Source organism: Struthio camelus, chromosome 4, assembly GCF_040807025.1.
Source record: "Struthio camelus isolate bStrCam1 chromosome 4, bStrCam1.hap1, whole genome shotgun sequence".
NCBI classification, from domain to species: domain Eukaryota; kingdom Metazoa; phylum Chordata; class Aves; order Struthioniformes; family Struthionidae; genus Struthio; species Struthio camelus.
This window is the reverse complement of record NC_090945.1, coordinates 5,174,140-5,188,150: the sequence shown is the minus strand read 5'-3', so window position 1 is coordinate 5,188,150 and position 14,011 is coordinate 5,174,140. Positions and strand designations below refer to the sequence as shown.

Genomic DNA, 14,011 nt, shown 5'->3' with positions numbered 1-14,011 from the left:
CTGGGATTGACAAGCGTTTAAGGACTGAGTACTTGAGGACTGAGTATTTACCTTTTAAATAGTTTTGGCCAAGATCCTTATGACAAATCTAGGGTATGCATTAAAGTAAGAAAGAGGAGTTGGCTTTTAGTGCTTCCCTTAAGAAGCTGTCAGCTGCCAACTAGCTTCGTGTGTCTGTTAAAGTGCTTGGACACTGAGATTACCGTTCCTCTGTGGGAGATCAATTAGATTGGGGAAGTTGAGATAATATGCTTTTTTTGTTTTTTTTTTTTTGTTTTTTAAACATACTCTTTCAAGCAGTCATTCCTATGATCAGTGCTGACCTTGGAAATATTTGGTCAGAAGAAGTCATATGGCTTGTATGTATTTGTAGCTAAGTAACGCTGAACTCTAAGAAGGCGAAACAAAGGAATATGCCAGATACCATTCAGTTCATCCTCTGCCTTGATACAAATTACTTGCTGTCAAGGCTCAGACTGCAGGGAAAGACTTTTGATTTTTCCCCAGCCTCTAATTTGTAGATAGTTTAACATGAGAGCTTAAAAAAAGTAATTTAGTTGCAACTGATAATAATTTGATGCTGGCAGCTTTTCTGAATGTTGGGTTTGGGTTGGTCTCTTCAAGGTCATCTAGATTCAAATATTGTCCCTTCTGTGTTAGAGCCATATTAGCTACCAGATGGGCACGCATGCTGTCTCCACTGCTTGAGGGAATTCCACCCAGGAAAATGCTCAGTTTGTAAGTCTTTCTACTCCTCAGGCCTGCAGAGATCTGGAAATTTGCCACTTGGAAAAGAGTAGAGGGCTAGCATTAGACCAAAGATCATCTACTCCTCTCCCACAAGTCTTGCAGCAGTCAGGACATGGATGTGATCTCTGAGCCCCACAGCTCATTTGCTTCAGCTGAAAGTCAGAGTAAAACCACTTTTCAGATGTGTTAAAGGTAGGGGAGTTCAGAAGGAGGGCAGGCTACAGGTTCTCTTCTGTATTACCTGTCTGCTGAGATTGTGTAGCTCCCTTTAGCCTCTGGAAAACTCATGCTGGAAACTCATGTGCACTTGAAATGCTGATGACTTGCTGCAGAGATAGCATTACAGGTACCCCTACCTTCAGCACCCCAGAATCTCTGCTTAAAAAGCAAGGCCTATTTTCATCAATCATTCCTTCTACAGTGCTGAAATCGGTGACAAAAACGCTGATCTTTTATGCTGACACCATAAAATATCCTCATGCACTAAGTGTGTTTCACAACATGGGCGTGAGCATGCTAAACTAATTCCTCATTCCTATCCAGAGATGAGTGCTAAACTCCATTAAGTTTATGGGCTCCCTATGTCAAAACAGGTTCCTGAAAGTTTGGCTTGACCTTTTATTTTTAGCTAGACTTGCCTTTTAGAGAGTATTAAGATATGCATCTTGGCAATGCCATGTGACAAGCCAGACTAGACAAAACCGCTGCCACCTAAAGCATTCCCTGTATTCCACAAGTAGCCTATTTGCTGGTGTTTTATCCTACTATGAGAGAAGCTTCTGTGCAGCCTTGCAAAGGAGCGTACCCTTTGCTATCCTTTCACTTTGCAGGTGTGGAAAAGGGGATGCCTTGTTAAAGGGGCTGGTGAACAATATGGGTTACAGTTTATGGTTCTGAAGGAAAGTGTGGATGTATGTTGTTACGGAAGTCCAGGCAGCCTGCCACTTTCCTGCAACACGTTCTACATTGGTAGGTTCAGCTGACAGGTCGTATATTGCCCTTGTTGTATCAAGGGCGCCAATCTGTCTTCCCCCACTGTACTATATTGCAACTTGGCAGCAAGCTTTTGAGTGGATTTTCGTTGGTCGCGAGTAAATGGTGAAAAATCGATCCTTCAGAACGTTTCCTTAAACAAAAGGAAACGTGCGCAGACCTGTTCCTGACACAGACTGCAAAGCGCCAGATACTGAAGTGCAGGTCTGAGATCAGAATGCCACAAACATTTGGTCAGGTTCTCCTAATTCTGTGTCTGGGAATGACAACAGAATGCAATGGGTGCAGTTTTTTGGGTTGGATGGTTTTGTTACTACCTGGCTACTGAATTTCTTACAAGAGGTATCCCATATAGTTGAGTTTGCAGAGAACATTTCAGAGTTGAACTGCATCTCAGTGTTTGATTTTTCTCTCTTTAGTAGCAAAGTCATTTCAGCTGAGTATGCGTGGTATTGTATCTGGGATGTTCCTTTTAGTTTGTAAAATTATGAGGAAGTATCAGAGCTATCCAACTGGATACTTGCTTATTTGGGTTTTTTTGCCTTTGTGTTCCTTGTTAAACTTCTGATAAAAGAAATGGTTGCATACCATGTATTTTGCTGTGACAATCAAGCAAGAAGCACCTTTCTCTTCCACTCTGGTGTGAAAAAGGAGCTTGGTTTCTTGAAATAGTTACAGTGGCTCCAACCTTCTGTGGTTTAGGAAAAATATTGCGTTTTGGAAAGAAGAGGCGGCAGAATACAAAAGAATTAAAAAAAAAAACAAAAACAATAACCAACTTGAACTTTTCCTGGTCTGTCTATAGAAGCAATTCCAATATTTACCATTAGATGGCGATCTAAGCACCTCTATTTGTGCTTAGGCTGGCACCTATACTTTAGTAGGGTTTAACTTTTAAAAGGGAAGAAGCAGCACATGTTGCAGATGGAGATAAAAATTCAGTTGCATCCTGTTGCCGGTAAATGTAAATCATTTTCTATTAACATTAGGACTAGGCGTTGTAACTTGCTAATTTAATTGTTACGTATGTTGTACTAGTTGCAGCCATTCACTTGAAACTGTTTTTTAAAATGATAGTACATGGTGTGTAAGGAGTTGAGTTGAGCTAGATTGCTTGCCCTTTATCTGGGTTGTATTTTTTTTTTTGCTTGACCCTTGTGAAAAACTCATTTCCCTGTCATTAGCCTGAATATAATGTGAGCAAGTGCAGGACAGTTCACAACTTGAGTTGTGCAGTTGTGTTTGTGAGTCTGAGTTCCATTACTCATAAGGGTGCTGAGCTGTACAATATGAAATGCAGCAAACAAGAACTGGTCATTAGTCAGACAGTGCCGCTATGTTTCATTTTTGCCTGCTCTTGTTACGGCTCCTGCTTCCTATATTTTAGTGTATATCAGGCTATTAGTCGTCATGGGTAACCTTTGGTGGTCTAATTTTTTTCCTTTACGAAGTGTAAAGGAAGAAAAAAGTCTAATGGATATTTCTCTGACATCTGAGAAATTAGCTTTCATAAATCCCTTTCTACTCCTTGCCAAGATGCGATTCTTCTCTTGTGTGTATTTTCTGCTGTGTTGAGCAATCTAACTTCCACAGCCTTATATGATGATTTTGTACAGAGATGTGGCAAAATTATTTAATTTGAAAAATGAAAAGATAATAGCCCATGCAGATCATTTTGTGGCCTGTAGCTTGAAATTATCTTCTTAGGGTTTATGTAATGTTATTTGCATGCTGTAAGCTTTTAAAACAGCTTTTAGGTTACTTCATACACTATAATGTCTTATCTATTCAGCTCAGATTGTTTTGCTTGCACTAGAATACAGAATGTTACCCCTAAATGTAGGGTAAATAGAAGATAAGTTTATGCTAAGATACACTAAAATGAGTTAGCCAGTGTTACCTGCTGCCAGTTGAAGTTAGGGTATGAGTTTACTTCATCTTAGGCACATCCGTATTCCATTTGCCGTATCTTTAGCAGGCTCATTGAAGCAAATAAGAATTGGATTTGAATGGAGACTGATTTACCGTATCATGACTATAGATGGTGCTTTCAGGATTATGGTCATGAAAGAGACATGCCAGGACAGTACACGTTCTGTTGCCGGTGCCGTCAATATACTGTTCCTGGAGGATAGGGATGTTTTGGGATGTTAATTTGTTGCTTTCTGTGAACAGTAGCAGAGATTTGAAAACAAAGGCTGAGTCATATATTTCATCCTCTCAGTGTTAGTATGTACTTGAAGTCAGATTTTTAAAGATTTTTGGCTCCCTCTGAGAAAAATGACTTTGCTGGTTAGCAGGTTCTTTTGAAAGTGTAACTATCTGGAGTTTCATTTGGCTAGAAAGCTGTTCCTGTTTTACTAAACAAAGCTTTAGCAGTTTAAAGCAGTAGAAGAATGATAGCAAAAGGGTTAGATCTGTATGCGCATACGTAGTTATACAACTTAGTAAACAGAAAAAAGGAGAACGAGCTGCGTAATTATAGAAAAATAAACAGTGCCAGTAAAACAATCTGGGGCACATATACAATTCCTTCTATTTTTCAAGTACACAACTGAATTAGTTATCTGCAGGTGATTTTAAATTGACGCTAGGGAAATGTAATAAACCTAAAGAGCTATATCTTCATTTTCATAACAGCGGAAAAGGCGTTTCAACGGTGAAGAAACATTTCTTATTTATATTTCTACTGATGTAGACTCTGTTGCCTATTGTGTATTGTAATACAGGATTTATTGTAAGTGGTGACTGATTGCAGATAATACATCAAACTGAAGAGTAAAGAACGTGCCTCTTTTAATGGTATTGGTAGCTGCTGTAATGAATATCTTAGTCCTTACAAAATGGTACATTTCCTCTCCGGAATAAGCTATCACTTCATGATGTTCATGAATTTAGTCAAAAAAGATCTTTAAGCCAAACGTTCCTCTGATTGCTTGTGAAAAGTTTCTTTAGAATTTGACAACTAAATTGGTTCTTAATATTCAGTTCTAAAATTAGAACAATATTTTGATCACCAGTGAAAATAATTGGCTAGCCAGCTGCTTCTTAGGGAAAGAATATGTTAAAGGAATGCCTGCAGAACTGTTCTGTATTCTTGAGTCCACCCACAAAATTTGTGTTTCTGTTTTGCTGCATTTAAACTGCTTTACCTGAGTAAAGGCTCACGAAAGGGTGTAAAACCACTTTTGCTTTGCACTTGTTAAGCAATCTTCTCATGTTTCCTACACAACAGAGGCAATGAATGAAACATGAGGTTGAAAGAAGCAAATTGTTTACTTTTCCAGTCTGTTTGTTTAATTGAGAACCAAATCTAAAAGCTTTCAGAGAAAAAACGTATTAATCTTGCAAGTAAGATATTTAACTTCTCTTTGCAGCTCAATAGGAAAGAACTTTTAAACCTAAGATTGAAGAACGGCAGTGTTCTGGACAATGCCTATTTGAGAAGTTTCTTAAATTGGTAGGATAGTTGATAACACAAATTATATTATGCTATTTAGCTCATTCTGTTTCTCAGTTTCAGATGTTTGAAGTTGCTTTTTCCAGACCCTTCAGTATCAGTTGAAATGAGAATTGATCAACGTTGCAGGTGTATGATAGTCATTTGGGTGTCTTCTGGAATTGACATGCCTTGAAGAGTGATGGGAAACAAGCAATACGATGTGTTAATGTAATGAGGAACAATAGTATTTGTAGTGTCCAAGTGTCAAAAGATGTAGCAGACCGGGTTGTCTAGGTTGCACATGGGTTTTCAAGGAAGTTCAATAACTTCTGGAAGAACTGAACGTGATTTTTGGATGGTGAAGGATACCTTTCCAGTGTTAGTGCCATCAGAACACAGCTGTCTATGCTGATAATCCTTTTTATGGGGATTAAAGCAATGCTATTATCACTTTCATTTAAGAGCATCAAGTTGTCTTATATTATCTGAAGTTGCAAGATTCAACTGCTGAACATGATCCATTGAAAAAGAGGCCCGAATTTAATTAATTCTATCCTTTTTTATGTTAACATTATTTTTGTGTTGTAGAACAGAGTGGGCAATTACAAGATATGCAAGTTAATTATGATTTTTTTTTTTCCAAACACAAATTGAACTTGAAATGTTATTGCTGACAGTGAGGGGGCTCCCGTAGGATACAGTAGCCCATGCACTGAAGAAACGAAGCACTTCTTATATATCTCAGTAAGTGCCAAGTCAGCTCAGAGGCTAATTAATCAAAATGAATTTACAATGAAGTGCAGGAAGGAGGACTAATTAAGTAGCCAGTTAGGAAAAAGTGCTGAAGGAGGGATCAGCCTTAAGGGGAAGGTATGAGACTTGCTGTATTGGCCCGTGAAGGACAATTAAGTGATAATTGCAGAGGCCTTTTTGCATTGAGCAAGTGTTCTCTGATTTTTATTACAGCTGATTTTCTTAATATTGGTGAAAGTGGACATTGGCCTTTTGAACCGCTGAGCTTTACTGTTCACTGTTAAGATAATTCATAGGTAAAGCACAGAGGTCGCTGCAGGAATAAATTAGAACACAGTTACCAGACTTGAACAGCGTTTCAGCCGGCAGGCAAACCCCCGCTATCTTTTAAAGACAAAGTAAAGCTGAACGTTTGCTTTATTTACCTCTTCTTTTTGTGGCTTAGAGTCCATCTTTGCATCCTATTTAACCCTTCAAACAAACTACGTTGAGTAAATTATCTCATCAGAATTTAGAATAGCTTCATTTTATTTGGTTGTTAACCCCAGTTAAGTTCACAGAAATCATTACCTTGGTCATAAAATGGCCTCTGTTCCTTTACATTCTGCATCCACTCTGTGTAACACGTTTCTGTTTCTTGATGGAAGAAAAGGGGGGGGGGACAGTAATAGCAATAATACTGTTTTTCTGAAAATAATTTAGTTCCTCTTCCAAAGAGGAACTAAAGCTTGCATTTGTTTCATCGCAAGGCTCACCTCTTTGGTGAGATGCTAAGGGTTGCAAATGAGAGTAGGCCAGTCCTCCTGCCCCCATCCTTACCTATTTCCCTGGAGCTGAGTACGCAGATGAAGTACATTTTTAACTAATTGGATGTATGCGTGGGCTAATAACTTGCTGAGATGTCCAACTTTTTTTGCACTAATCTGAAACTTGAAATATTTCAGGAATTATGAAGAGAAGATCCCCTTATCTGTTACAAAAATGTTTATCATAATTTCTTTTTCTTCATGAAAGTCCATACGCACGTGCTGCCAGTGTGGTGTTGTGTGTCCTGCCATTTGAGCTGAAAATTTTCTCCTTGCAGTATCTGTTGAAGGCTCACCTTCGCGTCTCCTTTTCCCTTGGAGTAGGCCATGTGAAGAGGCTTTCACCTGCCGTTGCTTCAGTTCCTCTCTACTCCTTATCAAGTTTGAAGTTTTGCTCCTACACTTTTTTGCCTTGCTGCTGAAATGGATTTCTTGTTGAATTTGGATTTCAGTGCCCTCACCAAAGGTTTCCTTTTTTTGTCTTTGGGCCACTAGTGAGGATTGTATTATTTTTTCCATCTCGGTTGCCGATATTTGAATTCTTTCTAAGGTGTTCTTGGGCCTAAAAGTTCAGCAGTTGCCTCTCCATAAAGCTTTGTACAAGGCTTAGCAAAGCTCACAATTTTCTTGGTCAGAGAAGCAATGCAGAGCTTCCTTTGACCTCCGTTCCTTGAAATACTTGAGTGTAGTTTTAATCACAAGAAGGCCATCTTAAGACATCCCTGGAAAGGTGTTCATTATCATCATCATCATCATCATTGCTTTTTTCCAGATTGCAGAAGCAGAACTGGGACCACTTCAGGCCCACATGATTGCCCTTGAGTCTCATCCATCTGTTGAGGCTGGCTCTGCAGTACTGAAAAACTTCTTTCCAGCACCATTCCACCTGGCCAAACTTAACGTAGAGCATCATAAGATTGTGTGTTCTGCTCCTCTGGTAGCATTAACTCAGCATGCTGGTGACTTCTTTTGCCTTGGCACAATCTTGCTGTGGCTTTGACATCACTTGGGCATAAAGCCATACCCTGCTTTTGTATTGGCAAAAGCAATTGTATTGTCTAGGCATTCACTTGCTCTTATATCTTCATTACTATTGCCAGTGGGAGTGCTGCTTGGCATCTCCTGGTTTTGGCACAGAGGCCTAGCATGGAAATATGTGCCCATCACCGCAAATTTGCATGCGCGCACATATGGCCTTCCACCCCAGATCACTCCCCCCCGCCTCCCCCCAAAAGCCCAATTACTGCCTGAGTTTTCTGGTAATGTGATTCAATGCCAGGAGAAAAGTGTCTTCCTGGTTGGTGAGATTTCTGAGGTGTGTAAGAAGGAGCCTGGGCTGAATAAGCTGGACAGCTCGGGAGGCCCTCCAAGATCACTATCAGAGGGTGGCCTGCTCCTCCTATGTTTCTCTTAGAGGCAGAGCTGAGACCTGTTACATCTCAGTGACTGACCAAGCCCATCCAAGGTTTTCTTCCATATGATATAGGCCTGCCCACACAGTTTGGAAGCTGTCGTTTTTATTTTATCCTACTTGTTACCCATGGTTGGAAATGTTTCTGCTAAGTACATCAGTGTATTTGTGCACATGCCTGGCATCCTCATCCTTGTTACTGTGGTTGCTTTGGAAAGGTCAAGGGGAACAGAAGAGATCAGGAGATGAAAAGCTTGAATTCTGTGGGAAAAGGAGTTTTATTTGCATCCCTCCAGTTCTGCCCAGTGAGATGTTTAGTTCTCTCTCTCGTGCCTGGTGGAGGATGGCATTTACGTTGTCATAAACTACCTCCTGCATCTCACTCCAGATAGCAGGAAATAAAGCAGTAAGCACAGCATCTTGTTCCGTTGCTCCAATTGGTTTACTGTGCTGTTATTCCTGGGTGTAGAGAGTTCAGCTTTCTTTAGAGATGGATATGTTTCCTCAGAATCTCCCTTTTTTGGGGCTCAAGGATAGATGTGATCCTCTCTTCTGTTAAAAATACCCAGGAAACTCTGAACTCTCTTGAAATCTTCCCAGCTACTCCCTGGGGAGTTGTTTTGTTCCTCCTGTCGTCTTGCCCAGTCTGTACGATAGGGCCCTGCTTGTATAGTTTTCTTCTGGGTGATCATTCGATCGGTCTCCTTTACAGCAATGATTTGTCTGTCACAGGTCACTTTTCTGCACATCCCACTGCTCTGAGCCTGTGCATCAGCAGTCCTCTAAGCGTGTTTGGGAATCCCAAATCTGTTTGTGTGCCCATGTGTTGATTTCAGGTTTCTCTCTGGGGTAAGGTATCTACTAACTCAATGTCCTATCTCATCTGTAAATCTAAATTTTGGAATCTGATGCTGCCGTGTGTCAGGTGCTCAGGAAGGAGAGCAGTTTCTGATCTATCTGCAGGATACTGGGCTTCTGAATGACCCTTCTCATTTTGATTCACGATTGGTCCGGCTAATCATCAGTTCTGGGCACCTTTTTTTTTCTTGACTGTGGCTGCCTAAGTAGCCATCAAGATCTTGGCAATAGGTTTGGAACTATTTTCATTGCAGTGGATCTTGCACTACCCTAGTGCAGATGTCACCAGCAAAGGTGGTTATTTTGTGACCCATTCAGTCTTCAATTTTTTTTTTCTTTGACAGTATTGAGTTGTGCCTAATTACCACTAGTTCCCAGAGCTCCTCGGGGAAACCACAGACTCCCACGCTATGAAAGCTGTTCTTCTGTAAATATAGTTCACTGTTGTGTTGAGGACCCTTACTTCAAATAGGAGGTGGGGAGGGGCAGATGGATATACCCTCTGTAGATAAAGCAAGCAGAAAACTTTTGGTGTCACACAGCAGGCCATGAACATATCAGCTGAAAGAGTGTGTGGGATGTGCCAAGATGTGCCTTCTTGGCCACTGGTGAAGAGCCATCGCTTCCCTTCCCCTACAGTGGAAATGTATTAAAAGATATGCAATGTTAATTATTGTTAGACTTGTTGGCTGTAACCTTCCCCTTTTGGTCTTTGTTTTCAAGTGTCCCTCTGAGGAATGTGCATATCCTGGGTCTGATGATAAGTCAACTGATCAGTATTGTGGATTTCGCTAATAATTTTCTGTATCTGTGCCAAACAAATTTTTAATAGAGATTTTATTAGTGGGCTGCTGTGTTTGCAAGTCTTAATGGCAGTCTTCTGTTTTTTTTATATGGGCTTTAAATCAATTTGAAAATTTGGCATCTTGTGCAGTACAGATGATGTGGCTGGTTTTTCCATGTAGCTCTACACCTGGAGTAACAATCCTTAGCTGTCACTTGATCGTGGCTTACATCAGACTTCATTCTCTTGGTTGGCAACCATTTTAATTCTTGGACTTCTCTCGACTGTCAGCAGCTTTGTATTGCCTTGGGACTGTAAATCATGGTTTGTGGATCCTTTGTCTAGAAGTGAATAGAAGTGAATTAAAATATGCACAGGATTCTTACAAGAACAGCATGAAACTTAAAAGTACATTTACTTCTTAGGGCTCATTGCATTTGTTATTTAAAATTTCCTTTGTCCTGCACAAAATGCACATATTATTGACAGTATAGATAATATCTGCAGACTAAGTATGAATATCACAAGCTGGTGTGACTTTGACAACTCAAACCTTTTCATAGAGGAATAGATTAGAGGCCATATTTAATTAAATTATATTAAGGTAATCCACTTTTTTGAAAGTCATAATTTAAATGATACTAATATTTTTATTGATTTGCCTCTGGAGTATGTGTATCCTTGCTTCTGTGAATACAATTTGCAGTTGTTCCACCGGACTGTCCAGTAACATTATATTATTATGGCATGGCCAGATAGGCCACGGTTTTTGCTACAGATTGTGTCTGTCTGAATGAACTAACTTCAACTCTTTTTTGTATTTTAGACCAAAAGCAAGAGAGGAGATGTTGGAGACCTCTTCCCCATAACTTCACCTGCAAATTGAAGATCATCTATTATGAGGAAGTTCTAAAGAATACTGTAACTACTATCCAAGTGGAAATATACTCAGTACTGGGAGTACACTCTTTCACTGATCTTAAACGATCTTCCTCCAGTGTAAATTGTACATAGGTAGTTTGTTACAAGTTATTTTTTGTTTTGCATCAATAAATATTAAATAATGAAAATCAGTTTATTTCTTCACCCTTCTAACTCCTTTAAGAATGAATTTTCTAGTAGTTGGTAAGATTTTGAAAATGCATGAAAACAAGCAGTTTCCTACTTCTAGACATTTATAAATAAGCTGAGGTACCTTGAGTGTTTTCAAGGATGTCACCAACAGATGCCCATCTCTTAACTGTTTCGTCAGTTAATAAAACTCTTAAGATGAGTTTGAAAGTAGAAAAGCCAATACTGATTGTTTTTGAAAAAACATGTTCCTAAATGTTAAAGTGGCTTTAGGTCCGATTTGAATCCCTGCTAAAAAAGGCTTTCTGTTCCTGCCATGGATATATAGAAACCCCATGCTGAAATGTGAATGTTGAAGAATTCTACTTTCTGAAGTAAATTATGAACGGACCTACATTCTGCTGCAGAATTGTGAACGTTCAATGCTCTTGGAATTTGGTTGTTTGATGACTTGCACTCCCTGAAATTGTCAAGGTGTTTCCATTTAGCTGGCGACTGTGCTCCCTGAGCTTTACCCATTAGGGCAGGTCTCACATAGTCATCAGAGGGAAATAAAATGAAAGCACCTCCCATCCCTTTGGGAAAATATGGTCCATTAGTTTTTCATTTGCTAGGAGCATCAGTTTTTAATATTTTTTCCTTTCCCTGTATCTCCTGGGAATGTCAATCTGCATAGCTCTATTATTAATTCTACAGCAAAGAGCTCATTTTCTCAAGTCTTGACTGTGGGTAGTGGAAGTAGGTCTTTCTAGGAACCATTTGCAATCCAAATTGGGCTCAAGTATGCAATTCGTACTGCTGGGTTGTTGGTGGTGTTTTTGAGGGATTTTGTTTGTTTGTTTGTTTTAAATATCTTTCCCTCAATTGAACCCACTCTTTTGGTTGTAAATTAAGTATTGTAGAGTTGTCCAATCTTTAAAACTTGGGAGTCTGGATCAGTATTAAAAAGTTTTTGGATGAAACAATTTCTGAAGGTGAGAGGCTAAGAAAAAATGTTCTCCTTGAACAACAATGATCTGTGCTATGGATAATAGTGGTTTAAGATTTTTAATGCTATGGAGAAGAGAGCAAAAGGGATCTTCTATGCCAAGAATGTTCTATAAACTCAATTTATAACAAATTCATTGCTGTCAACCCTGTCCAGTCAACACTTGTTAGCAATTTGCCAGTGAGAGCCTTGTTTTAGTGCAGGCTTTTGACTTGCAGTTCTAACGATTCTGGAAGGCCTGTCTCAGTTCCAGTATTATAATTAACTAAAGCAGCAGAGAGTCAGTCTCTACATAAAGACTCCCAACATTCATAAAACTCAGCTGTATACTGTGTCTTAGGCATGCTTGGGTAAGTGCACACATATACATAATACTAGTGTCTCTGTTATACAAAATGGGAGGGTTGGAATGACAAAGTAGTCTCATAAAAGACCAAACCTGATGCAATGTGAGTGCTGTTTTGTTCTGATAAGCACGTTCTTAAGTTGCTTTGTAGAATCCCTTGAGCAGGAAATGAATCTTTGGGTTCTCTTTCCTCCTTTTCAATGTTACGTAGGGGTCATGCTCTCCTGTACTTTCTGCCTGGCTCAAGGAGCTGTTGCTGCTTTTCTTCACAGTGCAACGTTTTAACTAGGAGTGGAGGTGTATCTTCAACCAGAAGGGTCCATAATGACATCTTGTTAATTGGATGAAATCAATGCATTGGACAGAAACAAAGCAGTGTAGCACATATGGTGTGCTATCTTTTAACAAGCGGGAAGATCCTTCATACATCTCTTTTTTTTTTTTTTGCCTGATATAACCTGGAAGAATAAAAGGATGCCTTTCTTATGGCCATTAGAATCAGTCATAACTTCACAATAGGAGGGCAGTTCCACTAAAATCTGCTATTAATTTTTAGGAAGCAAGGGGCCTCTTCTGCATCTTGCAGGAGTTGTTTTTTGGGGGGGGGGGGAAGGAGGTTGTTTGCTTTAGATTTTGGTTTTTGTTTTGTTTTTTAGAGTTCTTCTAATGATCGTACATGTACTGTTTGTCATGTCACTGGAAGGTCTAAAAAGTTTCAGGGGTTGTAGGAAAAACTGGTAAGGTGGACAATTCAGAGGGCAGAACAGGAAGGGGAGGCTCAATTTCTCTGGACTTTATAAGAATGCAACTTAATTTTTTATCTTTTAGCAGATAAAAAGTGAATTATTTATAAACTGCTGGAAATCACAGACTCGCAGAATGGCTGAGGTTGGAAGGGACCTCTGGAGATTGTCTAGCCCAACCCCCCCACCCTGCTCCAACACGGTCATCTAGAGCATGTTGCACAGGATCATGTCCAGATGTCTTCTGAATATCTCCAAGGAAGGAGACTCCACAACCTCTCTGGGCAACCTGTTCCAGAGCTCTGTCACCCTCACAGGAAAGAAGTTTCTCCTCATGTTGAGACAGAACTTCCTGTGTTTCATTTTCTGCCTGTTGTCTCTTGTCTTGTTGTTGCACACTCCCTCTTGACACCCTCCCTTCAGATACCTGTACACATTGATCAGATCTCTGTCTTCTCTTCTGCAGGCTGAACAGGCCCAGGTCTCAGCCTTTCTTCAGAGGAGAGATGCTCCAGTCCCTTCATCCTCTTCGTAGCCCTCCGCTGCACTCTCTCCAGTAGCACCTTGTCTCTTTTGTACTGGGGAGCCCAGAACTGGGCACAGGACTCCAAGGGAGGCCTCACCAGGGCTGAGGAGAGGGGCAGGATCACCTCCCTCGACCTGCTGGCAACACTGCCTAATGCACCCCAGCAGACCATTGGCCTTCTTGGCCCCAAGGGCACATTGCTGGCTCATGCTTCACTTGTTGTCCACCAGCACTCCCAGGTCCTTCCCGGCAGAGCTGCTTGCCAGCAGGTCAGCCCCCAGCCTGTACTGGTGCAGGGGATTATTCCTGCCTAGGTGCAGGACCCTGCACTTGCCTCTGTTGACCTTCAGGAGATTCTTCTCTGCCCAGCTCTCCAGCCTGTCCACGTCCCTCTGAATGGCAGCACAGTCTTCTGGTGTGTCAGACACTCCTCCCAGTTTAGTCTCATCCGCAAACTTGCTGAGAGTGCACTCTGTCCCTTTCTCCAGGTCATTGATGAATACATTGAACAAGACTGGACCCATTACTGACCCCTGGGGG

The 14,011-nt window shown here is 40.5% G+C and overlaps 1 protein-coding gene across 4 annotated transcripts in view; it reads left to right on the top strand.

Moving 5' to 3' along the window:
• Nucleotides 1-11,827, top strand: part of CENPC (centromere protein C) — a 34,460-nt gene extending 22,633 nt beyond the window's left edge. For all 4 annotated transcript variants that reach the window (XM_068941130.1, XM_068941134.1, XM_068941132.1 and 1 more), the window contains exon 19: nt 10,624-11,827. In XM_068941130.1, the coding sequence (XP_068797231.1) occupies nt 10,624-10,666 (43 nt within the window). In that variant the 3' untranslated portion in view covers nt 10,667-11,827. The remainder of the gene's footprint in view (nt 1-10,623) is intronic.
• The last annotated feature ends 2,184 nt before the right edge of the window (nt 11,828-14,011 follow it).